General features: G+C 34.6%; 3 protein-coding genes across 3 annotated transcripts; 1 reads left to right on the top strand and 2 right to left on the bottom strand.

The window, feature by feature from the left end:
- On the top strand, nucleotides 1–3,013 carry LOC133292209 (probable serine/threonine-protein kinase PBL3). The gene is made up of 6 exons (XM_061490588.1): nucleotides 1–148; nucleotides 359–666; nucleotides 760–895; nucleotides 1,073–1,209; nucleotides 1,494–1,617; nucleotides 2,459–3,013. The coding sequence occupies exons 1-6, from the start codon at nucleotides 85–87 to the stop codon at nucleotides 2,812–2,814; spliced, it is 1,125 nt and encodes a 374-aa protein (XP_061346572.1). The 5' UTR covers nucleotides 1–84; the 3' UTR covers nucleotides 2,815–3,013.
- Nucleotides 3,014–3,379: 366 nt separating this feature from the next.
- On the bottom strand, nucleotides 3,380–6,024 carry LOC133292252 (uncharacterized). The gene is made up of 5 exons (XM_061490648.1): nucleotides 5,677–6,024; nucleotides 5,543–5,592; nucleotides 4,829–4,952; nucleotides 4,586–4,684; nucleotides 3,380–4,310 (listed from the first exon to the last, which is right to left on the bottom strand). Exons 1-5 carry the CDS (start codon nucleotides 5,846–5,848, stop codon nucleotides 3,691–3,693), a joined length of 1,065 nt encoding a protein of 354 aa, XP_061346632.1. The 5' UTR covers nucleotides 5,849–6,024; the 3' UTR covers nucleotides 3,380–3,690.
- Nucleotides 6,025–8,475: 2,451 nt separating this feature from the next.
- Nucleotides 8,476–23,985, bottom strand: LOC133292290 (ABC transporter A family member 7-like). The gene is made up of 18 exons (XM_061490691.1): nucleotides 23,798–23,985; nucleotides 23,314–23,707; nucleotides 23,121–23,200; nucleotides 22,884–23,028; nucleotides 22,144–22,263; nucleotides 21,942–22,069; nucleotides 21,189–21,347; nucleotides 20,710–20,872; nucleotides 20,508–20,633; nucleotides 20,326–20,409; nucleotides 12,306–12,667; nucleotides 11,582–11,782; nucleotides 11,139–11,248; nucleotides 10,954–11,038; nucleotides 10,047–10,175; nucleotides 9,831–9,936; nucleotides 9,353–9,441; nucleotides 8,476–9,051 (listed from the first exon to the last, which is right to left on the bottom strand). Exons 1-18 carry the CDS (start codon nucleotides 23,867–23,869, stop codon nucleotides 8,752–8,754), a joined length of 2,853 nt encoding a protein of 950 aa, XP_061346675.1. The 5' UTR covers nucleotides 23,870–23,985; the 3' UTR covers nucleotides 8,476–8,751.
- Nucleotides 23,986–25,498: the final 1,513 nt, after the last annotated feature.

Below are 25,498 nucleotides of genomic sequence, written 5' to 3'. Positions count from 1 at the left end.
TGTCAAGGTTACGTTGCATGCCGAGAATTGAGCTCAATTGAATTTTTTTATTGTTGAGTTTTCAAAAAAGGGTTGGTTCCTCTGATGGGAAATTGCTTTGGAACTCGTTCCCAGGTTGATAACACTTGGAGCTCCCAACCCAGTTTTGGTTCGTGTTTTTTTCACATCCTATGTTATTATTATTATTAATTTATTTTTTGGGCGTGTTTTTCTCTCCATGATTACGTGTGCAATAGATATGTTATGCTTTTATTGTATGCAATAAATATTTAATTGTCATTGTTCCCGGAGCGCAGAGTAATTTGTTTTTCTTTTGATTTTGTTGTTTTCTTTTACTAAAATGAAAACTATTTTTCAGATGTTACAAAAGTTCATCCTAAAAGCACCCATTTGTTAGCTCATTCAAGTGCAGCAGTGCATAGATACAGTGATGAAGGTAAACCTGAGATTCTCCCAACTCCAAGACCTGAAGGGGACATATTTTCGTCCCCACATTTAAAAGCCTTCACATTCAATGATCTTAAGAATGCCACCAGAAAATTTTGTCCTGATAATCTACTTGGACAAGGGGGATTTGGTCATGTCTATAAAGGGTGGATTTCTGGAATGGTTGTAGCTGTGAAGAAGCTTAAGCCTGAAGGTTTTCAAGGTCATAAGGAGTGGCTGGTAGGTTTGCTTCTTCCATCCATCAGCATTTAATCCTGTTAGTACTTTTGTTCTAAATGAATCAAAATCTATCATAGTTTTCTTTATTTACAGTCTGAACTCAATTATCTTGGCCAACTTCATCATCCAAATCTTGTTAAACTTATTGGATACTGTCTTGATGGGGATAACCGGCTTCTAGTGTACGAGTACTTGCCCAACGGAAGCTTGGAAAATCATCTATTTCGCAGTATGTTGATGCCTTTAATAGCTTAAGTCTCAGAGAATAAATACAGTTTGAACATGTCTGCACTATGATTTGACATTTTGCAAATCAAGCAATCAAATATTTTGGTTTCATCTAGTTATTTTTTCCAACCCTGCTACTGAATTGTGATTTAATCAACTCTGGAACTGTTAATTGCAGAGGGTGCAAAACCACTTCCTTGGGCAGCAAGAATCAAAGTTGCTATTGGTGCTGCTAGAGGTCTCACCTTCCTACATGACTCTAAACAACATGTTATCTACCGTGATTTCAAGACTTCTAATATTTTATTAGATTCGGTATGTTGGTTAAGCATTAGCATTATTGCCATGTTATTGTGGGCATTTGGGGGAAAATGCTTGCAAACTATATATGGGTTTTGTGTAACCTTAATTTAGCTATCTTCTTTATATCCTATCTAGTCTGTTCTATTATTTTCCTTTCTTCCTTTTTTCGGTCATTTTAAACAAAATATTTCCCTGAATTTAATGGATCAGTCCACTTTGAATTGCTGGTTGAAAGTTCATTTTAAAGTTGGTATCCAACTAGTCTGGCTTTTTAACATGATTTTATATAAATGCAGGATTTTAATGCAAAACTATCAGACTTTGGATTGGCCAAAGCAGGGCCTACTGGTGATCATTCTCATGTTTCCACGCAAGTCCTGGGAACTCACGGCTATGCTGCTCCTGAATATATCGCTACAGGTTGGATTTTTTCTTTTAACTTTTATTTTCAAGCTTTTTGGTTCATTAAAAATCTGTTTTTCTATCAGCTTCCTCATTTGTAATGCTTTTCGGTTCTTTCGTTAGGATTCTTAATAGATATTTCAAATCAAACTAGTGATTTCATGGATATCACTCAAAGTTGTGATTCTAGTAGGTGATGAATGAAATCTTCAAGGATCAAATGTTTTTGATAGGTCAACCAACTTAAAGTGTAACATCTGAATATTGATAATTTCCATGTACATATACAATTATATTCATACTCATTGAGAAAATGCCTTGATGTGTGGATCTTCCCGAGTAAAAATAAACCACCCTCTCTATATTGATGAGAAGAGTAATTTATTCCTTGGGTTATAGAGAAATAGAAGCCTCTTGTACATGTGGAACTTTTCAGGTTGTATTTTTTATTTTATTTTTAAATCTAGTTGCCCCAATTGTTTACTTTTGCTATTATCCTGGGGTCTGTCTTGCATATTAATTGTTTTTATTTTCACTCGGTTTAAAAATTAGTTCCCAGATAATTATCAAAACAATGCTATCTCTCTCTTTAGTCTGCATTTTATACATACATACACACACATGTATAAATATGTATATTAATCTGGTTGTCTGCTAACTACCCTTTATGAAGTAATTGCTTTATTTTTTCACATTACCATTATTAAGTGATTTCTGCCCTTTTCCCTGCCTTAAATGATCACATTATATAATTTACGAATTTGTTCATATGGAATGGCTAATTGTCCTCTTTTTGGGATGTCTTAGCAATGCTGTGATTTTTCTTGTACTGTGATAATAAAAAAAAATCTTTGATCAGGTCGGCTGACTGCAAAGTGTGATGTCTATAGCTTTGGGGTTGTGCTATTGGAACTACTATCAGGGCGCCATGCTTTTGATAAAACAAAATCTGGAGTGGAACATAATCTGGTAGATTGGGCAAAACCCTATTTGGGTGATAGGAGGAAGTTGTTCAGGATTATGGACACCAAGTTAGAAGGGCAATACCCACAGAGAGCAGCTTATACAACTGCAATCCTAGCATTACAATGTATTAGTGAGGCCAAGATTAGACCACAGATGTCTGAGGTTTTGGCTACCTTAGAACAGCTGCCAGTCATCAGACATTCAGCTAGTCCATCTAGACCAGAGGAAAAGTCATCTCAAGTCCTATGAGATAAGAGGGTCTGAAGTCCCATGCTAGGATTCCCTTTTGAGACATAATTATCATTCAGCAAAGGTTGAACTCTGTCTCCAGTCACATTAGTGTCAGCTCTGAGAGTTTCCTCCTCCTGCATCCTCAACAAAATCCCCAGTTATGAAATCCCAAAGAGAACAACATGAAATGTATTTTATCTTCAAGTGGATACCTCTTTAGATCCCCCTTCTTTTTCTGGTTCGTGTTACCTCCTTTAATTAAAAGTAGTTAAAAAATTTTGACAGCTCAAAATCCTTAAACTTAACAAAATGTATAGTAGTACAAATTTATCTCATTCTATATATGCATACAGCAGAAAATTTCGGATAGGAAGTCAATATACACTTTGTAATTAACCTATAGATAAAAGGATTCTCTGCATTTAAGTTAGAATTTTCTCTAATCCAAATTATACAAAAAAAATTATTTGTGGGAGAAGTAAAATTTAGGGTCTCCAATATTCTAGCATTCATTTCATATTTAAAAAAAAAAAAAAAAAAGTCAAACTGGATTGATGATAAATGACTTTTTAACATACAGTGTATTCCAATAAAGTATTATTATCTTCTTAGGATGTGGTAAAAAACACTATCGGTAGAATTTTTTTAAAATGCTTGACTATCCATGAATGGTTGCATAGGACCTAAAAACGAACAAAACACATATTTTTCAATAATTGAGATTCCCCTGAGGAAGAAAAGTTAAAAAGTCTTTTTGGAAAACTAATCTTAGCAACAGAAATGCATCAAAAGGAAAAAGCAAGAGCTAAGCAAGAGAGAAGAAGATTGAAAATCATTATTTGCCAAACTTCAAGTTATATTGCACTGCAGTTCTGATTAAATTCAGAAATCCATTTAGTTAGCTGTGAATCTGTAAACCATGTAGTGCTTGTATATCTCCCCAGGATGCACAATCTGGGATGGGAAATTTGGGTAATTCAAGGAATCTGGGAAACCCTGTGTCTCCAAGGTAATGCCAGCATACTTGTGGTATATGGCCCCATCCTTGCCCTTGGTATCCTTCAACATGCCGCTAGTATAGTACTGCACACCAAGTTGGTTTGACCAGAGTTCCATTTTCCTCCCAGAGACAGGATCTCTCACCACAGCCACTTTACTTAAGTGCTCTTGGCCACTTTTGTCCACCACATAGTTCATGTCATAGAGACCAGGAAGCTCATGAATTTGGCTTCCAACTTCTTTTGGTTCAAGGAAATCATATGGGGTGTCCTTTACAGACTCGAATTTTCCAGTGGGGATGAGATCCTTGTCCACTGGTGTAATCTGTGAGCCAAAGATCTGAACAATGTGAGAAAGAATGTCACCACTGTTGTGACCCCTCAGGTTCCAGTAAGTATGCTGCGCTAGATTCACTGGTGTGTCTTTGTCTACCGGCTTGGCAATCATTTTCACACCCAATTTGTTTGTTCCAATGAACATGTAAGTCACAGAGACATCAAGCTTTCCAGGAAAGCCTACAAAATTTTATTTTAGAAAGAAAAATATATCAGTGTTGTGTAACCAAAGAATTATAAGGCTGCAGAGGATAATAAATATTATATAGTAGAGGTGTTCAAGTGACATTGAAACGTTATAAGTTTTAAAATATTACCTGACATTGAAATGAGTTAGGTTAACTCAAGAGGTGGTGTGAACTCAATTCAAAAATTTACTAAATCCAACCCAATTAGTTTCAAGTCAAATCGAGTCATCAACACAATCAAATTATATCAGTAGTTGAAGTACGTACCTTCTTCATTATCAAAACTGTTGTAGGTAAATGTTATATGACTATCTTTCTTGTGAGATTTTACTGTCCATACAACATCACTAAACCCTCTGGTGCCACCTGATATTTCATATGAGCAATTTATTCAACCATTATTGGCAATTCCATCTCAATCAGAATATGAACATAATGCATCATTACGTCAAGGGGGGTGGGTGGGGGTGTGTGTATATCAGAAAATTCAATGTATTGATGTTAACATACCGTGGAGTGTGTTCCCGTGATCATTAGCAGGCAATTTGTAGGTTTTGCCATCCAAAGTGAATTGAGCTCCTCCAATCCTATTTGCCACACGTCCAATAAGGGCACCAAAGTAACTTGTATCATTCTACAGCAAATTTCAAGCCTTGAGTTTGAGAAATTTTTGGTGTATTACACTCACTGTACTTAATAATCTCTGCTGTTGATATTCCTTGTACACTACCGCATTTTAGATTTTGAGTGTACTACTTTCTAGAGAAAAATACAAGTGGATGAGTCATTCACTTTCTACATAAACCTTGCATATCTTTTTTTTTTTTTTTTTAAAGTACAAGTTTAATACAAAATGTACAACTTCTTTTCAAATGGCAGCAGATTAGTAGAACTACAATTTTTTTAGCACTTACAATATCAGAATTACACACATCTTTAAACTGCGGTGATCTAAAGGCAAGAACACAACTTTCGATCAAGTTTGACCAATGCATAGTTTTCTTTGTTAAATTAGAACTTAAATCGGTTAAAATTACTGGATTGATCTCGTGTGCAGAATAAATAAATAATTAAATAAATAATAGAGAATCAAAAGATAAAACCAAAGACAAAGAAGAGCAAGGGAAAGAAGGGACAAAATCATATCAAAGTAGCATTTCTTTTTTATTCCTTTTTTTTTTTTCAATTAGCTGATTTAACCATAAAAGAATTAATGGATCATACCTTGTACGAATCAATGGAATCGTAGCCAAGAACAACATCAGCTAAATTCCCTGTAAAGAAAGTCACAACAAAAAAGGTTGTCTGTGATTGCGAGAAAGGGTGATAATTAAGTTTGGGAAGAAGATAAAACAAACCGTGTTTGTCAGGGATTACGACAGAGATAATGGTGGCACCATAGTTTGTCAACCTCAGCTCGAAATTTCCTCGCTTCAGTTCATAAACTCCAATCTTCTCACCATTTTCATGTGCCTGAGAAAGGAGCAGAAGCCCCATGAGAAAACAAAACAACAAGAATACCTTAGACATCGTTGAAAGTAAAATTCAGCAGTAAGCAGATTTTTTTTTTTATTTTTTTTTTTCTTTCTCTCTATTTCTTCCGGAAATATGAACCCAAATCATGGAAATATATAGAGAGGGGAAATGAGACAAACATAGAATTTTGATCAAAGATAAAATCTTCATTCAAGGATATTAATAGCTTTCGCTTTTGATTGTAAAGTTACGTTGGATAATATTGTCTCCAACAAAAAATCATAATCCCCATTATGGATAAAATGCTCAACTTGAAACCGGCTGGATTTTTTTCACCACATTCAGTTCCAAAAAAAATATTATATACATGTCTATTCCACATCAACCACCCCATATCATAATTAATAAAGGAAAAAATTACTATCTCTTGTCGGAGAATAGCTTTTTTTCTATAAATTCATCAATTTTTGTATGGAAAAAATATTTGTCTTTTTAAATGACACAATTTATGTTATTTTACTCTCACAAAGAGATGGATTCACACATTTATATTTTTTTGTTCACTCTCTCTCCTCTTTTATCTATCTCTTTCTTTCACTTAATATGACACAATTTTATATCTTTTAAAATAATACATAATTTTCCCTTTTTGTATAGCTTAAATTTTATTTATTTTTTATAAGTTAGTGACTTCATCCATAATTGTGTCTAAAGTGGAAAATATATATTTTCCTATAACATAAAATTAATAAAGCCATATAATAAAAGGCATGGATGCAAATAAGTGATTGTATGCATATTCAATGATTACATGTTCATTTGTCCAAAAAAGAAAAATGATTACATGTTCATTTAGCACTTAATCTGAGTGAGCTAAATGGATAAACCCACATCGGCACTCATGTGAGGTTAATTGGATTATTATTTTTTTAAACAATGTTAATTGGATTATTGACACAACTCATGAAAGACCAGAGGGGAACTGTTTTATTTTTTTTTTGGCTTGAGTGCCGTTGATTTAGATATGATGTAATGATTAAAACGTAATAGTAAAAGTGGTAAGATTAAGGGGTAGTAACCGTACCTATTAAGATTATATATATTTTAATATAGTTTAGGGGATGATTATAATTACTATTAAAAAGCTTTACAATTTTTACTATTAAATTAATTATAGTTGATTTTCATCAATCTAACAGCTATAATTTATTAAAATTAGTAATTAATTAATAAGTGTACCCAATAAATTATAATTGTTAGATTAGCAAAAAATCAACGGTAATTAATTAAATAGTAAGAGTTATAAAACTTTTCAGTAATAAGTATAACCTCTCCCACAATTTAGAATATCCTAAATATTTATTGGGGAAGGATATTGTAACAACCAAGTTGTGTTACTACCATGTTACTACCAATTAATCTCACCGTTAGATCGCTTATGTTGATCCAACGGTTATATTTATTTTCATCTTTGTATGGTTATGATTCCCCATATTTAAAGTGAAAGCATTAAATATGGAAAATCATAACCATACAAAGGTGAAAATAAATATTAAATATTAAATTTGAGAAATCATGACCATACAAAGATGGAAATAAATATAACCGTCGGATCAACATAAGCAATCTAACGGTGAGATTGATTAGTAGTAACATGGTAGTAACACAACTTGGTTGTTACAATATCCTTCCACATATTTATTACTAATAATTTTCCCATTTCTTTTTGGATGCGGTTATACTTATACTTATCATCATTTTAGACTTATCACTCTTACAATCTATTTGGTTATTCTTGGATCAATTTGAAATCAACATCAATTATTTTATTTTTTTATTTTTCAACCGTTAATTTCAAATTAATTCAACGATAACTAAAAAAGTTGTAAGAGTGGTAAGCTTAAAATGGCGATAACTATAACTTTCTTCTCTTTTTTTATAATTCATAATGTTTTCTTTACATCAAAATATAACATTATTTAGTCATCTTTTTCATACATTTATGTTTACGGGCTCGTTTAGTACACAAGATAAGATAAGGACGGATAAGATAGGAAGGATGGATAAAAATAGGAAAGGATATAGGCCTAATAAGCTGATATCATATCCTATGTTTGATGTGCACAAGGCTTTTAAGCAATTGATTTCTATTTTCTATTTAAATTATGAAAAAAATATTTGTCATTTTAAAGATAGTCATTTTATTAACATTAAATTCTTTTATTTAAAATTTAAATTAAAAAAATCACTTACTTTTTCCCTCAATAATTTTCATTGCATATCTTTTTTTCCTCACTTGAAATGACACAATTCTATATGCTTTAAAAAGACAAATATCAAACCCGGCCTATTGAATTACTAAGTAGTTGAAACTCCATTGAAGCTTTGAACAATTTTTAGATTTCTTGTTGATTATAAAAGTTTCCACTCATTTTCTAAAATTTTCATTTACAAAATATAGTTTTTTGTAAGTTCTTATTGAAAGTTATAATTTGAAGATATAAATTGCTTTAGTAATATAAGTGTGCTAAAATATATTTATTTTTTTTTGGTAAATTGCTAAAATATATTTATTTATTAATTATTGGTTGCATCCATATCATTCCTTCTTTTTATTTAATTACTTTATGTACGAAAATGTATAAACCCACATCGGCATCAACAAGGCATAAAATATCAATTAACGACTGTTTAGTATATCCTACAGAATACTTTTAAATCCATTCTTTTAACAATATAACTTCATATCAATTGGTCATCCCTCATCCGCAGTGATATGATATCGAGGATTGATGTCATCATCAAAGCAAATCCTCAGTAGGAAAATCACTCAAACGCTTGTATTTGTAAAGACCAAGCGACTCTAGTGATCTCACATTAAGGGAGGGGCTAGGACATGGTATAAATAGAATATTTATACACTGCTGGAATGACTAGCAGTGTATTGTGTATGACAATTATGACAAGGTGTCAAATGCCTGAGCCTCACGTGCTACCTTAATGAAGACATCTTCCAATGTGGTGTCAACTAAACCCCATGCAGAAACAGTGAAGTTTCTCTTTGCTCTCTCAACAGCTCGGAATACATCTGCTATTCTTACTTGCTCTTTTGGCAGCTCAAACTTCAAGGTACCAGAGAGATGGTATATCTTGTTAGCATTTGGAGCCAGCTGCTGCACCATGTTCTCCACATCCTTCTCATGCTCCGAAGATGTTGTCATCGTGAACACATAAGTTCCTCCATATCTGGCTTTCAGCTATGAGAAACCAACACAAGTCCCAAGTGTTATATAACATGTCAAAGCCTACATGGTTTAAATTTGTATTTTCTACTTGGCAGTAAATGAAAAAAAAAAACTCTCTGTTTAATCCGATTAGCGAGTGTGGGGTGACCTTTGCATAATTATAAAGAGGTTGTTTCCTGGATTCGAACTCATGACCTTTCAGTCATGAAAGAACAGTTAGGCTGGGCTAAAAGCCATAAGCTACCCAAACCCATTTAACAGTTTTATTTTGCAATAGATTTTGATAAAGCATATATCACTTAAGCAATGTTACCTCCTTTGGATTTCCTACGCACTGCAAGCTACCATTTACAAATATTCCTAATCGATCACATAGGGCTTCTGCCTCTTCCATGGAATGTGCTGAAAGCATGAAACCAAGATTTATCAAAACTATATGTAGAGAGAGAGAGAGAACACCTTCATGTTGTTATGAAATCAAATATATAAACAAGCTGAATATATCTAAAGGGAAAAATATTTCTGCAGTTAATGCAGATAAGTTATCTGCTTTTATTCTCAAAACGACGTCGTTTTATGTTGAAATCTTAAAAAATTATAAATATAAAGACTATTATAACTCTGAAATAAATTAAAATTACAAAAACACTATGATTTCCGCCCCAAAACAACGTCGTATTGGGCTTACTGCAGATAACTTATCTGCAGTTGCAGAAAAAGCGAACCCATATCTAAAACATAGACAACAAGCAGAATCTTGTGCTTCAAAATCCATAAAAGTGAGAGAATACTGGTGAGAATGATTGCACGATCCTGTTTTGCGCGCCTAACAACATTCCATAAGCTTTTTCTTGAAGCAGGGTCTAGCCCGGTACTTGGCTCATCCATATAAACAACCTTAAAAAATTTTAGCACTTACAGAATAAGAAAATCTAACTTGGATCTTTCTTTAAAAAGAAAAGGAAAAAGAAAAATATGATCAGATCGGATTGAAAAGAAAACCATACTCTGGGATCCCCAATCAATGAAATTGCAACACTAAGCCTCCTCTTCATCCCTCCACTGTATTTTCCAGCTTGTTTATCAGCAACTCCCCCATGAAAAAGGTTCAAACTCTTCAAAGATTCTTCTACTGCCTGCAGCAATAGATTGGAAGCTAAATATTACTCAAGTTTACACTGCGATCGTCTTCTATAGATTCATGCCCTTAACAGAAAAATAAGCAATAAACAATAATTGAGAAACGTGTTGTAAAAGCACCTTAACTTTACTGTAATAATTAATTAAGAATCTCAATTTCAATGTCATAACCAATTAAGGACCTCAACTTCAATAAAAAGTATGTCGAATTTTTATGAATTGAAAAAAAAAAAAAAATTAGCTCATATATTTGTGTGTTTTGTTCATGCTATAAATTATTTTCATTTGTCAAATTGGATATTTTTGTCATTTCAACATTTTTTATTAATAAATTTTTTAATGAAATTGAGATGCTTAACTGGTAATAATAAAAACTTAGTTCCTTAATTGCTTTACCATAAGAAGTTTAGGTCGTCCTCAAATAAAACCCTACTCAATAATAGTTTGATGGGAAAAACTAGCACGATGACATGGACTGGCTGTTGCTTTGCCTTCATTGTTGACAAACTTATGGTCCCCCTAGAATGATGTTCCACACACTCTTGGCATCTTAACATATGGCAAAAGAATTATAAATTACTAATACCAAATTTTTAAGTATTTCAGAAACAAATAGGTGTAAGGACTGGATAATGATCCACTGATTTGAATCCTAAAACACCTATTTTTACCTAATATTTTGGGAAGTACAAGAGCAGTACAACTTAAGACTCCTAACACAATGATAATAATCTTAACATTCTAACAGTAACAATTTCTCTGAAATTAACTTACTTGTGTCAAGACCGAACCTTTAAGATTTTTAAGTCTTCCATAAAAAAGTAGGTGCTCTCTACCTGTCAAATTTTCCCAGAGCAAGCTACAATATCATGAGAGAAAAAAAGTTAATTTTTTTTTTTCAATTTTCCCAAATTTGATTTCAGAAAAAAACATAAAAATTGGAGGAAATTCCTGCTTACTCGTGCTGTGGGCATACACCCATGCTAGTATATATTCCATCCATATGAGTTCTTATGTCCAGGCCTTGAACAAATGCCGTACCAGAGGTTGGCTTTGTGAGACCAATCATCTATTAGCATACATAACCTGATTAGATTTACGAATTGAAGAGAAAAGCAGTCAATCAAAGAAACATGATTCATGGAATTCTAGTAGAATTTCGTTACATACTGAAGTGAGGCCATCAGAGGTCCATACCTCCTCCTTATATATGGACCAAACATCTCTTTAGTTCATTCACAAAAGATAACTTCTTAAGGTTTTTTAAAACTTATTCCTTTCTCTTATGTGAGCTCAAACAACCGAATGGAACCTTCTGACTGTTTTTTGGGGGAAGGGCAAAACGCGAGTAATTTTCCAAAAATATGTACATATTGTTTGAACAAAATCAATTTTAACTGACCATACTGATAAAAGAAGTCTTGCCAGCACCATTGGGACCAAGCATACCAAAACATTCCCCTTGAGGCACAACAAGGAACAACCCTCTTACTGCAAATTTCTCTGGATTTCCATCCCTCCCTGGATAGACTTTTTTTAGGCCATCGCATACAATTGCATGATTAATAGTTGATTCAAGTAGCAGCTGCTCTACCTTCTCTCTCTGAAGAGAAAAAGAAGAAAGAAAGCATTTAACATATAACGCATGTAAGTAAGCTGCACCATATTGAGTACAAACAAACTTGCAAAAAAACTTGCAACACATATATGAGATCTTAATATAAGGTTACTTTTATGTGACAGATATAAACTGAGGCCCCAACTAGTCAGGGATAAAAGTAATGTTGATGTTGATACAAACTAATGAAGTCAAACTCATACCCTCATGTTACATTTTTTTTTTCTTCAAACAAAAATGTGAAAAAAAGAAAATATCTGTGACTAAAAGGAACGTTATTTGGTTCTCTAATGGAATCCATGCCTAACTAAAGTTCCACCTAACTGTCCCAAGTTATTGAGGCATAGTGTATCACTCTACTACTCCTCACTGAGGTGGCATTATTACATGAATTTCTAAAAGCAATAGGTGAAATGCACCTCTTTACGGACATTAGTTTTCTTAATTTCTTAATCCACTAGGTGAACACATAATATGAGCACATTTATTCAATACAAGTAAAAATCACCTCTTGGATGACATCAGGTTTCTCCATCTGAACCAAAACTTTTGACCCCAGCCTTCGGACACTGGGCTTCTGGAAAGACGGAGGAGGCATTTTTTGAAATCTTTTCAAGAAGAAAAGAGGACTTTTTCCACTTCCTGACAACAATACTTGATCGATGTAATAGGCACCAAAAAACACTACTATCCACTCAGCAAACATGATAATTAAGACCTCTTTCATGCCATTGGTTCTATCACTTAGATCCTGCCACCGCATACCATCGGTCCCCAAAGTACTCCCATCTGAGGCAAATTGTGCAAACTCATATAACCCACGATATAAAGCAAACCCAGGATACAACTCCATTAAAATGATCCACCCTCCTGAAGAAATAGCACATGCAATCAACAGGCTAGAAGGTTAGGAACTGCAGACACAGGCATATGCTACATATAAAGATGAATGACGAGAAATCTAAGTAGATAAAACTTATAATCCCAGTGGTCATATCATTCCATTATTTTCAATTCATAGAGGATAAAATAATTTCTGAATTTGGTAGTGATACAGTAGATTTCCCTCCAATTCAGCTATGCAACCTCGACTGCCAACTGGTGTTGTTCATCCTTATATATCAATGCAGGGAAACATTTCATTGCTATTAAAGTAACAGTGTGGCTCTCCTCTTTCGACCAAAACCAACTTATTACTCCACTTCTTACTTTGGTTGCTTGTATTTTTGTTTACTGATTTAAATGGACCAGGGCTCAAAGAATCACAAATAACTTCATCTTCTGGGCAAATAGGCTACTAGGAGAGGGGTGGATGCACAGGGCAGCAAAGAAACTGTCAATCGTCAAAAAAAACCAACCAAGAATAGTTTATATCTCTAAACCCCATTCACGTAAAAGTTCTTTGAACTTGAAATTGGATAGCGCAAAGACCCATTTTACATAGTGCTGAAATTTAATTTAATTATGAAGAATGAGGTTGACAAAAATGAAACTCCTGACCTTCTGATCATAGAGCCTCAGATACCATGTCAAAAACTGTAAAGAACCAATTCAACCCAAAAGCTTAAGCTATTAGGTGAGAGCCTTTTTAATGGTTTATATTATACTCTAACACGCCCCCTCACACTAGAGCCCACTGGGCTTGAAGGGTGGATAATGCACAGCCCACCTACCTATGTTAAGAAAATTCCACAAGAGAAAGTGGGGGGTGGTGAGAATCGAACCCGGGACACGAGGCTCTAATACCATGTAAAGAACCAATTCAACCCAAAAGCTTAAGCTATTAGGTGAGGGCCCCTTTAATGGTTTATATTATACTCTTACAAAAACTAAATCAACCCAAAGCTTAAAATGTGTAAGAAGATATTAGGTTTATTAGTAGTGGGTGTGTGGTTGAACTAATACTACAAGTGCTTGACCTAATTAACAGCATAAATAGGTGAATTACATTATCGTTTTTGTGTATAACATCTTCCTATGAATATCATAATACTTTGTTAGCTGTCAATCTCTCCTTTTCCTAGTCTAAACCCTAAAATTTCAACAAGATGTTTAGTGGAGGTATTTCCTATCTCTTAACAGAAACTAACTTCCTTAACACACGTTTACTCCCAAGGAGATGTTATTAACATATTGGTGCTTTCAATATTACAGAAGTGGAGAAGAAGATTTATCTTATAAGGGGAATAGCTTACAGGCCCCTTCCCATTGAATTTGAACGTTTTCCATAACTAGTGGGACAATAACAGGTTGAGCAAAAGGGGGGAGAAAACTGGGGGAATGTGTTAAGAATAGAATTTGAATTTTAAACTTAGTTTGTAAAGTTGTTTTTTACTGTTGAGAAAATTAGGGAGTTTGTTCTTTATTTAGTTGTTTTGTATAGGATATTGATCTGATCCTGTTTCTGTTATTGGTGTATTTAAACACCTTCTTTACCTTGTGAACTATCAATGAAATACACAGTTATTTTGACATGGTATCAAGAGCTACATTCTGATCCTTGATTTTTTTCCTTGAAATACTTTTTCCGTTTTTTTTTCGAAACCCCACCTTATTTTTTCTTGAATTATTTTTCCGTTTCCTTTTTTCGAAACCCACCTCCCTCCCTTTAACTTTTTCACCCAACACACCCGAACCGTACCAGACCGGGTTCACTTAATTTTCCCCAATTCGTCTTCTCCTTCAAACCCTAGATGGAAAACATCAACACCACCGGAAACAATATGCCCTCCGTCGAACAAAACCCATTGTCCTCTACCATCCCAACGCCTCCACCAAACATCATAATCAACCAAGATCACTCCTCTCTTCCCATCACCGTTGTTCTTGACGAATCCAATTATCCCCTATGGTCCCAACTCATGGACATGCGAATTGGGGCCCGCAATAAATCCGGCTTTCTCACCGGTGCTAAACCCAAACCCACCCCTGATGATCCTTCCTATGAATCTTGGATCACCGACAACAAATGCGTGAAAAGCTGGTTGATTGAGTCCATGTCCCCTAGTCTCATGCAGAGGTTTATCCGTCTGGAGACAGCGTGCGAGATATGGGATGCTGCCTCTAAGACCTTCTATGATGGCTCTGACGAATCCTGCTTGTTCGATCTTAACCAACGATCGTTCAACACAAAGCAAAATGGTCGTCCTCTTGCCGTATACTACAACGAACTTTTGGCTATCTTCCAGGAAATTGACCACCGCACCTCCTCTTCCACGTCAGTTGCTGATCTTCTTCACCAGCATTCTGCCCTCTCTCGCTTACGGGTACATATTTTTTTGGCTGGCCTTGATTCTGCATTTGACCAAATCAGAGGGGACATTCTTCGTAAAGACCCTAAACCGGACCTTGAATCCGCCTATGCCTATGTCCGCCGTGACCATCAGCAACGTCACACGATGGACAACCCGAAACCCTCTAATGAAACCTCTACATATCTCAGTCATCCACCACGCACAGGACTCCCTCCACACCAGAAACCTCGCTGTGATACTGCTCCATCCCACAAACCTTCTTTTCTGTGCTCTCATTGTGGGGAATCCGGCCATTCCAAACAGAGGTGTTATGAATTGATTGGATACCCAGACTGGTGGGATCTCACGAAACGCCCACGGAAAAAGCTTCTCAGCAAGGCCCTCACTACTCAAGTTGATACTAATGAAAAGGCACCTCAAGCACTCATTGTTCAAGCTGGCATCCTCGGTAAGTCTTATGCTTTTTCTGCTCATTGTTGGAAATCTTCATGGATAATTGATACTGGGGCTTCCAATCATATGGTTTGGGACTCCTCTCTGTTGAGTAAAATTGAATCATGTCCTAAGACATATATTTCCACTACAAATGGAGGCTGTGCTCCTATCACAGGCCAAGGTTGTATCCAATTAACTCCTACTCTGCGTCTTACTTCTGTTCTGCTTGTACCCTCCTTAACTTGTAATCTGTTATCTGTAAATCAACTCACATCTGATTTAAATTGCAAAGTTACCTTTGGACCTACTTCTTGTACGTTTCAGGACATTCACCAAAACAGGACAATTGGTTATGGTGTTAAAAATGAAGCTCTTTACTTCCTAGACTGCACACCTGCATTCACTACAACGTCTTCTCATCTCCACCGCTCCTTCTCAGTCTCTGAAGCATCTACGAATATCTGGCTGTGGCACCGTAGATTAGGACATTTATCATTTGCGTATTTGAAAAAGCTGTTTCCTCATTTATTTAAGTCAGTGTCTCTTTCCAGTCTTCAATGTTCTGTTTGCAAATTGGCTAAAAGCCACTGTGTTCCTTATCTTCCAAGTATTAATAAAAGTGTCATTCCTTTTCAAGTAGTTCACTCGGATGTTTGGGGGCCTGCCAAGGTTCCCTCTATCTCCAAAGCATTTTACTATGTAACCTTTATTGATGAATGCACACGAATGATCTGGATTTCTCTTTTGAAACTAAAAGTGATGTATTTTCTGCATTCAAAAATTTTCAAATTATGATTCAAACTCAATTTCACTCTTCTGTTCAAATTCTTCAATCAGACAATGGTACGGAATATCTAAACTCAAATTTTTCCAACTTTCTTACCTCCCATGGCATTAAACACCAAACATCATGTACATATACCCCTCAGCAAAATGGACTTGCTAAGCGAAAAAATAGACAAATTTTAGAGGTTGTATGAGCCTCACTCTTTGACATGCATGTTCCCACACATTTTTGGGGAGAGGCAGTCATATCTGCCGCGTACTTAATCAATCGAACCCCATCAAGTACACTTAATTTCCAAACCCCTCTGCAAAAACTTGAATCTTATTTCTATACCTCACTCTTCAAATCTTGAACCACGAACATTTGGTTGTACCGTATATGTACATGTTCCTAAACCACTCCGGAATAAACTTGATCCCTGTGCCTCTAAATGTATTTTTGTTGGATATTCTGATGTGCAAAAAGGATACAAGTGTTATGATCCTACTACCCGCAAATTGCATGTATCTCTCAATGTTTCCTTTCATGAAGGAGAACCATTTTACTCAGGGGGAGATTCCCAGACTTCTTCTCAGGGGGAGTTCCACCATAAATTAGGAGAAGAAGTGTGGATAACACATTCACAAGAAGCTACAAATACTGGGCCTGAGGAGCATATATCTACCACTGATCCGAGTACTAATGGGACTGAATTGAATATATCTACAGCTGCTCTGAATGCACCTGAATCTGCAGAAAACCCGAATCTGAATGCACCTGAATCTGTAGAAAACCCGAATAGTATAGCTGTTGCAATGGACAGAGAAGCTACCAATAGTATAGCTGAAACACAAGATTTAACACCTACACCAAGTCCTGCTAAGGTGGCTGTCCCTGACTCTACTTCACTGAACCATAATGAGGTAATCTCTAATCCCCTCTCTTCATCTGTTAACAATATCTCACCCACAAATGAACCACAAATTCGAAAATCACAGAGAACAAACAAAGGTATTCCTCCTAAAGTTTATGAACCTGACCTCTCTGCCAAAATTAAATATCTGATTGGAAACTATGTCTTAACAGAAAAACTCTCAAAAAATCATATGCTTTTGCTACTAATCAGTTGTCTAGTGTAGCTATTCCAACAAATGTTCAGGAAGCATTTGAAAACCCAAGATGGAAGGAAGCTATGAATGTAGAAATGGAGGCTCTTCAAAGAAATTCAACCTGGGAATTGGTTCCACTACCGCAAGGAAAACAAACAATCGGGTGCAAATGGATATTCACATTAAAATTGAAGGCTGATGGAAGCTTAGATAGATACAAGGCCAGACTTGTAGCCAAAGGATATACCCAACGGTTTGGCATTGATTATCAAGAGACTTTCGCACCAGTTGCAAAACTAAATACAGTTAGAGTCATAATCTCCATTGCAGCCAATAGAAATTGGAGTATAAAACAATATGATGTGAAGAATGCCTTCCTCAACGGTAACCTAGAGGAAGAAGTTTATATAGAGATACCACCAGGAATTGAACAAAGACAAGGAAACCAAGTGTGCAAATTGAAAAAGGCTCTATATGGATTGAAACAATCCCCTAGAGCATGGTTTGGTAGAATCTCCTCGGCTATGAAAAGGTTCAATTATAAACAAAGTAATTCAGACCATACTTTGTTTATAAAGCATAAGGGAGGAAAGGTAACCATTTTAATGGTCTATGTAGATGATATGGTTGTTACAGGTGATGATGAATGTGAAATGAAAGTCTTAGAGCAATACCTAGCCACTGAATTCGACATGAAGAACCTAGGAGAATTAAAATATTTCCTAGGCATTGAAGTTGCCAGATCTGACCAAGGAATTGTATTGTCACAAAGAAAATATGTCCTAGACTTGCCTGCTGAAACTGGGATGTTGGCCTGCAAACCTGTGGAAACTCCAATTGAGATGAACCATACCTTAGGAATTTATCAGGATCAGATTCCAACCGAGACTGATAAATACCAAAGGTTAGTTGGAAAATTAATCTATTTGGCTCATACTAGGCCTGATATCTCATATGCAGTGAGTGTAGTTAGTAGATTTATGCATTCTCCAAGTAAGGATCACATGGATGCAGTACAAAGAATTCTTAGATACTTAAAAGGGACACCTGGAAAGGGGTTGCTGTTCTCAAAAAATGGAGAATCATCAATTGAAGGATATACTGTTTCAGATTGGGCTGGAGATAAGACTACAAGACAGTCAACATCAGGCTATTTCACATTTGTTGAAGGAAATCTAGTGACTTGGAAAAGCAAGAAACAAAAGGTAGTAGCCCGTTCAAGTGCAGAAGCAGAATTCAGAGGTATGTCTCAGGGTATCTGTGAATTACTTTGGATTAAAAATATCTTGAAGGATATTGGAATTGAATACAGTGAACCCATGAAGTTATACTATGACAATAAGGCTGCAATAGAAATAGCTCATAATCCGGTTCAGCATGACAGGACAAAACATGTGGAAGTTGATAGACATTTTATTAAGGAGAAACTTGATCATATGATTATTCAGTTACCTTTCATACGGTCAGAAAATCAAGTTGCTGACATTCTAATAAAAGTTGTCTCAGGGAAGGCGTTTGATAAAGCAATTAACAAGTTGGGCATGATAAATATACATGCACCAACTTGAGGGGGAGTGTTAAGAATAGAATTTGAATTTTAAACTTAGTTTGTAAAGTTGTTTTTTACTGTTGAGAAAATTAGGGAGTTTGTTCTTTATTTAGTTGTTTTGTATAGGATATTGATCTGATCCTGTTTCTGTTATTGGTGTATTTAAACACCTTCTTTACCTTGTAAACTATCAATGAAATACACAGTTATTTTGACAGAATGTTTATGTGTAAGATTCAGCATTTTTTCCCCTCTTTTCCCTGTTAAAGAAACTAATAAAATTTATTAATGAGAACAGAAAGAGTTACTTTGATGGATATTGTTATTATTATTAACATCATCGGCTATGTTAGCCAGTCATGCAGATAATTTTGCCATTATACCTGATGAGCTTTTAACTTGCTATGTATTAAGGGTCAAATTGAACATGTAATTGATATAATCAAAGATATAAGAATTGTAATTAAAGTGTTATTTCACTCTCAAGAGTATTTTCATAACAATTCTTGTGCTTTTGTAGGGATTTCAGCTCATTGAGAAAGATTAAGTTGGGGAGCTCAAGAGGCAAAAAAAGTAACTAGAGTTGGCACTAGGAGCGCCATTCCCACGCCTCAAGCGCCATGACTTCAAACTCTCGGCTTTCTCGCGCTATGAGCACCATAGTGGCGCTTTAGGCACCAACTTCACAAGCTTTCACACTCAAGTATGGCGCTAAAGGAATAAAGAGGGTTAGGGTTCTTAATAGAGATATTGGGATCTTAATCTAGACAAAGGTAAACACCAATTCTTGCATGTTCTAGACATAGACTTGCAGGATTTGGAAACTTGTGAAATTCATCGCGCATAAGGCTTAACCTAAAAGGGGTTTCTAAGACATTAGGATTCTAATTAGGTTAAAGGGTTAAATAACTAAGATATTAGGGATTTAACCAATTATCACTTAGATTATGAATTGTTTGGAACAATAGAGTTAGAGCTTCATTGAATTGAGTTAAATCACTTAAAGGGGATTGGAGGTGAAGTAAACCCTAAATGCGTTTTCCATTCTCGATTCCCAACTCATCTTTTAATTGTTTGAATCCTTTTCTTGCATTCAATTTTTGCTTGTCGTTTGTTCTTTTAATTGATTTCTTTAAATTGGCTTTCCATTAATTAGAAATTATTCTTCCCAAACCAACTTTGATTTGTCCAACTTAAGTAAAAATAATGAACTAGTGCTTGAAACACTAATCCTCGTGGGAACGATACTCTACTCATCATTTTATTACTTGTACGATTGGTATACTTGTCGTGAGCGCAACATTACCCTAAGGATCCGTTCAAAGATAGTTCCTTTAATGCAAGCACATGGAATTATATATGGAAACCATATGAACGGCCCATAATGGATTTCATTCCTCAGTCATTTTACTTACTTGGAAATGATGTATTTTGAACAAGAAATTGAAAAAGGAAGCCGGCTAATAGCCCTGTTCCAAAGACACCTATATATGCAGTTACTGCAATTATAAAAAACACAAGTCAGTGATCAGATTTGAGAAAATAAAATATTAATATAGTCATTATTATGAACAACGTGAAGTAGCTATCATCAAACCTGTAGCAGTCTTAACATTTGTAAACATGGAAGCCACCAGAAATGCCAGCGAAATTTGCAAGTTTATATAGATGAAATAAAACACAAATTGGATGCTGTAGTCATTCAATGTAAAGAATTTTAGTCCTGAAAATAAAGTCATCAGTATTAAAGAGAACGGGAAAAAGCCAAGAAGAGGAAACAGTTCAATGGGTATGTTTACCTAAAAGAGAGCCAAATATCACAAAACACAACATGTAGATAATGGATATGGCAAGAAAATAACCATACGAAATCATCCAATATGGCCCATCACCAAGACCATGCATTTTCATCATGATTCTTAATTTTTGTTGCTTCTCATATACCAGTGATGTCAGAACAACCTACATAAAAAGCATATAGAGCTTATGTTGAACAGATAAATATAATAGAAAATCTATTCTGTTGTGTTTACATAAGATGTGAGATATAATTGTTGACCTTGACTCTGAATCATGTATGTTTAGATGGTTACACACACATATAGATGATACAGGGATAAGTAAGAATGTGATGCCTATTTCAAAAATCAAAAGTAGCCAATAGCAACCCACTCTGCAATACAATGTTGTTCTGTCCTCTCATATCTATCTGCTAACTTCTCGTTACACGCAACTTAATTCATAGCTGATATATTTATTCAGATATTTCTGCACTTACAGGAAAAAGTTGCAGGATGACCCATGTAAAGAACAGACCGCCCAGAAGAGAAGCTATCTCAATCCTAATTGGGGTCTCAGATTTTGGCATTTCCTTTACAAACTCAAACAACATTTTGGTACCGGGTCCAAGCCGAAACTGCAGGTAGGCATTTGATATCTGCATGCATATGGATACTAGATGTCAGTCCCTATTATAATCTGCCAGGTGCAGATAAATAAAGACCCAAACATAAATAAACGAAAAGCGGGAAATGTATATAAAGGGGAATTACTATCATTACATTAGCTTAGTAAAATCTACTTACGCAAGTAGTTTTGAAATTTGTAATACAGCAATTGAATGATGCATGTGCAGCATGAACATAGTTCCACTCACTTCTTCCATTCAAATAATGGTAAGGGCCAAGTAAGTTTTTCTCCAGAAAGTATGTTCACCACTAATGATGCAAGTATGTGTTTTGACGTTAAAGTTAATATTATAATAAAATAAAAAATTTAATAGATTCATGGCACAGGATAGCAAGTAACATGTTCATATTTTATAAGCTGAGATTGAGTTTTCTGTTTCATTATGTTATATCCATTATTAGGATAACAGTAAGGAGGATGCAACAATTAAAACAAGTTTTACATAGCAATAGGAATTTCTTATTTTATAAGCTGAGATTGAGTTTTCAGTTTCATTATGTTATATCCATTATAATGATAACAGCAAGGATGGCACAATAATTAAAACAAATTTTGAATATACCAGATTTACAGAACGAGGAATCCGCAACAATGCAATAGAACGAAATCCAGTGTCACCCATGTTGTAGGTTGAGTTGTACCATATGCTGACATTAAATCTATTCTCATTTGAATTTAGAAAATCAAAAGCTGCCAAAATAATATAAAAATAAGTATTGTCTTCCAAATATTCATGTAAATTAAAACATAATGATAATAAGTACCTGAAACTATTTCATTGACCTGTCCTTCTGTGTTACCTCTTTGGTAACCTTTATATACCTCATTGTTGATCTCAGAAGAACTATTACGCCATAAATGTAAACCCTGAGCACAACTGACCTCTAGATCCAAGGGAAATATATTCAATTAGTAACAAAAATTCTATACATCAGATGCATGTCTTAGTCATATCTAAGAAACGAGATTTTATATAAAAACACTTGTGTACTCCACCCAAATATATGCAAATAATTTGTAAGAGCACTTATTGGTCACAACCGACCACAAGATTTCTATCATTGTGCAAATGTTTCAAATCCATCACATAGGTTGCACTTGTGGTTTTGTGACAAATGTTACACCTTCAATTTTTTTTATTCTCCCATTTGATGCCTCCCCAAGCTTTTTAAAACATGAATGAGACATTTAAATTCAAGTCAATCAAAAGTTTTGAAAAAGGCGCAATGAGCCTCCACCTAAATATTCTAACTGGCAGACTACATCATTTGCAACCAGTCAAGCATACACTAAGTTTGCACAGCCATAAGGTCTTACATATGCTCATGTGACCACATCCAGAATATCCTGTGTCTAAGCAGTAAGCGGGAACATCAAGAATGACACAAAGGATTGTCAATTTCCATAATAAAACAACTATATGTGTGCACGGCCATGCCAATTGATCCAATTTCTTGTTATCACATTTCATAAGCTACATTGCCAATACAAGGATGTTCCATACCTTGCTCCATGGTATCGCCAGCTATCTGGAAAGGAAAGGAGAATCCAGAGTTCAGCGTGCACTCAGTTTGTAGGTAATAAATTGGAAGACCCGAAGAGAAAGCAGATCCAATAAAATTGCTGCTCTCGGGCGTTGATTCAGATCCCTACATCATTTTTCATAGTTCCATCAACAACAAAAATAAAAATTAATAAACGAGTGAGAGAACATGTCAGCAAAGTGTAAAAAGTAACTCACCAGAACATTTGTGGCCAAACTAGCCATGATATCAGAGTCATTTATACTGAATTCACTTGGGAACATATTTCCAGACACAACTGTGAAAAGAAAAGAAAAGAAAAAACAAGTAAACGTGCCATAAAAGAACAAGGTGAAGCAAAGTAAACAAAATTGATAAAATGAAACAGAAAAACATGTTGTTATGTTATACTTTCTCCAAAAGAGTGATTATTGGCGGTGAAGAGCGTAGTTAGAGGACACGACCCGGTTCTCCTGCATGACGCATCTGGCAAATCTGAAAAGGGAAGAAGAGGGGTTCGTACGGCTCGGTTCGGAGGAGCCGGAAGTTGCAACAGAGGAGGCCATTCGGGTGGGTTGGGAATAGCACAGAGTGCAGCTTGACCCGAATCCGAATACTGGACCCCACAAAGCTTCTCTGAGTCGTGGCACTGAGCGCCTTTTGTTTTGTTGTTGGCACAAACGCAACCACATTTGTTCGCAGGCTTATCCAATTCAGCGTCGATTAAACCTTGCAGGACAACCAGCAAAACGCACAGGATCAACGGGAACAGTATTAACCGAACGTTTGTCTTCACGTTCCGTTTCTTTTTAAAACCAAAACAAACAAAAAAACATGTTAATGTATGATATGACATGGCACAATCCAATAATTAAATAGCAAATAATAATGGAACCTGGAAGGTTAGATTCTTCCTAAGAAGCGCGTTTGCCTGAGTCCAGAAGCTCGCAGGAGCAGGATTTATCATGTTTTTGTTGTTGCTTTAGAGTGACACTCACCGCCAAGTATTATTTTTATTAAAAAAAAATTAGTGTGGTTGTCTGTGTCTGTGTCTGTGTCTGTGTCTGTGATTGCAACCTTGTTATCTTCGTCTCTTTGTTTTCTCAGAGCCAACTCAAAGAACATTCCAATCCTACCGTTATATATGATTGATTGATCCCTCACCACCAAATAATATGCTTTGTCAGTAAATGACGATATTGCCTTCACCCACGTGGATATATCTCTTACTTTACTAAACGCGTATAAAGAGTAAGCATTAGTTATCAATCCGACCTTATGCATTGCACAATGCTTCTACACTAAGAAATTACTAATAATATTCCATATTTTAAAAAAAATAAAAAATAGAGCTTTGTTTTGCAGTGTGGTAGGTTTTAAGTCTTAAAATCACAAGATTTGAGAATTGGTTTAACTGCCTGTTTGGACGGGCTTTTATTCTTAAAAAATCTGTTTTTTTTTAAATAAAAGTTTTTTTAAGAATTTTTAAATATTTGAATAACAACTTTTTAAAAAAGTATAATTTAAAATAAAAGTTAAAATGCTATTTTTTTTTATAGTCAGTAGTTGGTTGCTTTTGAAAAAAGCAGAAATTTAAAAATAATATAATTTTTTTTTGGAAAAAAGATAATATAAATTTTTAAAATACAATTTTAACATTATCATATCATACCTATTTTATCTCTACTTATCCCACGATCATACTATATTATCTCTCCTTTATTGTAATTTTATATATAAAAAGTGCTTTTTTATTTTAACATCCAAACAATTTTTTTTATGTAAAAGTGATTTTCAAATCACACTTCCAAACGTAAAATAACTTTACCTTTTAAAAAAAGTTATTTTAAAAAAAGCAATGCATAAAAAGTTATTTTTTTAAAAGCTCATCTAAACGGGCCCTAATTATAAATAAATTACTTTGTTTGAAAACTTCTAAAATAAAATTTAAATAGATTTTAAGATTTTTTGTTTATTTCAAGGGTTTCGATTTTCTTTAACGTAGGAGAAAATTTTCTCATGTTGTAAACACATTTTATATGGGGCTCACATCTATTAAAAAATAATAAAGTAAAAGAAAATATTGCACGAAAATCAAAGGATCACTAGTAGGAGAAAACAACTCTCTTACAGGCTACGACATGAGAAAATATTTTCTCTTATTTTAATCACTCAAATAGTTAAATTTAAGTGAATTTGACTTGATTTTGATTTCATATTTAAGTTTTTCGTTAACATTTTAACATTTTAAATATTCTAAAGTTAAGAGTAATAAGTTAAAATCAGTATAGTGATCTGAAATTAGTTCATCTAAAATATATGGTTCGCCCAAGCAAATTAGTTATCTGCAGTAAGTCCAATACGACGTCGTTTTGGAGAGAAAATTATAGTATTTTTGTAATTTTAATTTATTTCAGAGTTATTATAGTTTTTATAATTATAATTTTTTAATTTTTCGATCTCAAAATGATGTTGTTTTGGAGTAAATGCAGATAACTTATCTGCAGTAACTACAGAAATATTTTTCTAAAAATATATTCCAAGAAATAGAAAATCTTTCACGTTTTGTGTAACTTATATGGAAACTAAAATGAGT

Source organism: Gastrolobium bilobum, unplaced genomic scaffold (assembly GCF_033153095.1).
Source record: "Gastrolobium bilobum isolate Gb01-03AN ecotype WA unplaced genomic scaffold, APGP_CSIRO_Gbil_v1 utg2182, whole genome shotgun sequence".
In the NCBI taxonomy this organism is placed as follows: domain Eukaryota; kingdom Viridiplantae; phylum Streptophyta; class Magnoliopsida; order Fabales; family Fabaceae; genus Gastrolobium; species Gastrolobium bilobum.
Note: the sequence above shows the minus strand (reverse complement) of the source record. Positions and strands in the feature narration are given on the sequence as shown.

Bases quoted from the DNA above. Each gene is read 5' to 3' on its own strand.
- LOC133292209 (XM_061490588.1), top strand. From the start codon at position 85: ATGGGAAATTGCTTTGGAACTCGTTCCCAGGTTGATAACACTTGGAGC. The intron at 149-358 runs GTTCGTGTTTTT...ACTATTTTTCAG, and splicing joins GAGCTCCCAACCCAGTTTTG to ATGTTACAAAAGTTCATCCT. The intron at 896-1,072 runs GTATGTTGATGC...TGTTAATTGCAG, and splicing joins GGAAAATCATCTATTTCGCA to AGGGTGCAAAACCACTTCCT.
- LOC133292252 (XM_061490648.1), bottom strand. From the start codon at position 5,848: ATGTCTAAGGTATTCTTGTTGTTTTGTTTTCTCATGGGGCTTCTGCTC. The intron at 4,685-4,828 runs GTATGTTAACAT...ATGAAATATCAG, and splicing joins TCACGGGAACACACTCCACG to GTGGCACCAGAGGGTTTAGT. The intron at 4,311-4,585 runs GTACGTACTTCA...AAAATTTTGTAG, and splicing joins CAGTTTTGATAATGAAGAAG to GCTTTCCTGGAAAGCTTGAT.
- LOC133292290 (XM_061490691.1), bottom strand. From the start codon at position 23,869: ATGATAAATCCTGCTCCTGCGAGCTTCTGGACTCAGGCAAACGCGCTT. The intron at 20,634-20,709 runs GTAAACATACCC...CTTTATTTTCAG, and splicing joins GATATTTGGCTCTCTTTTAG to GACTAAAATTCTTTACATTG. The intron at 11,783-12,305 runs GTGATTTTTACT...TTTTCTCTTCAG, and splicing joins AACCTGATGTCATCCAAGAG to AGAGAGAAGGTAGAGCAGCT.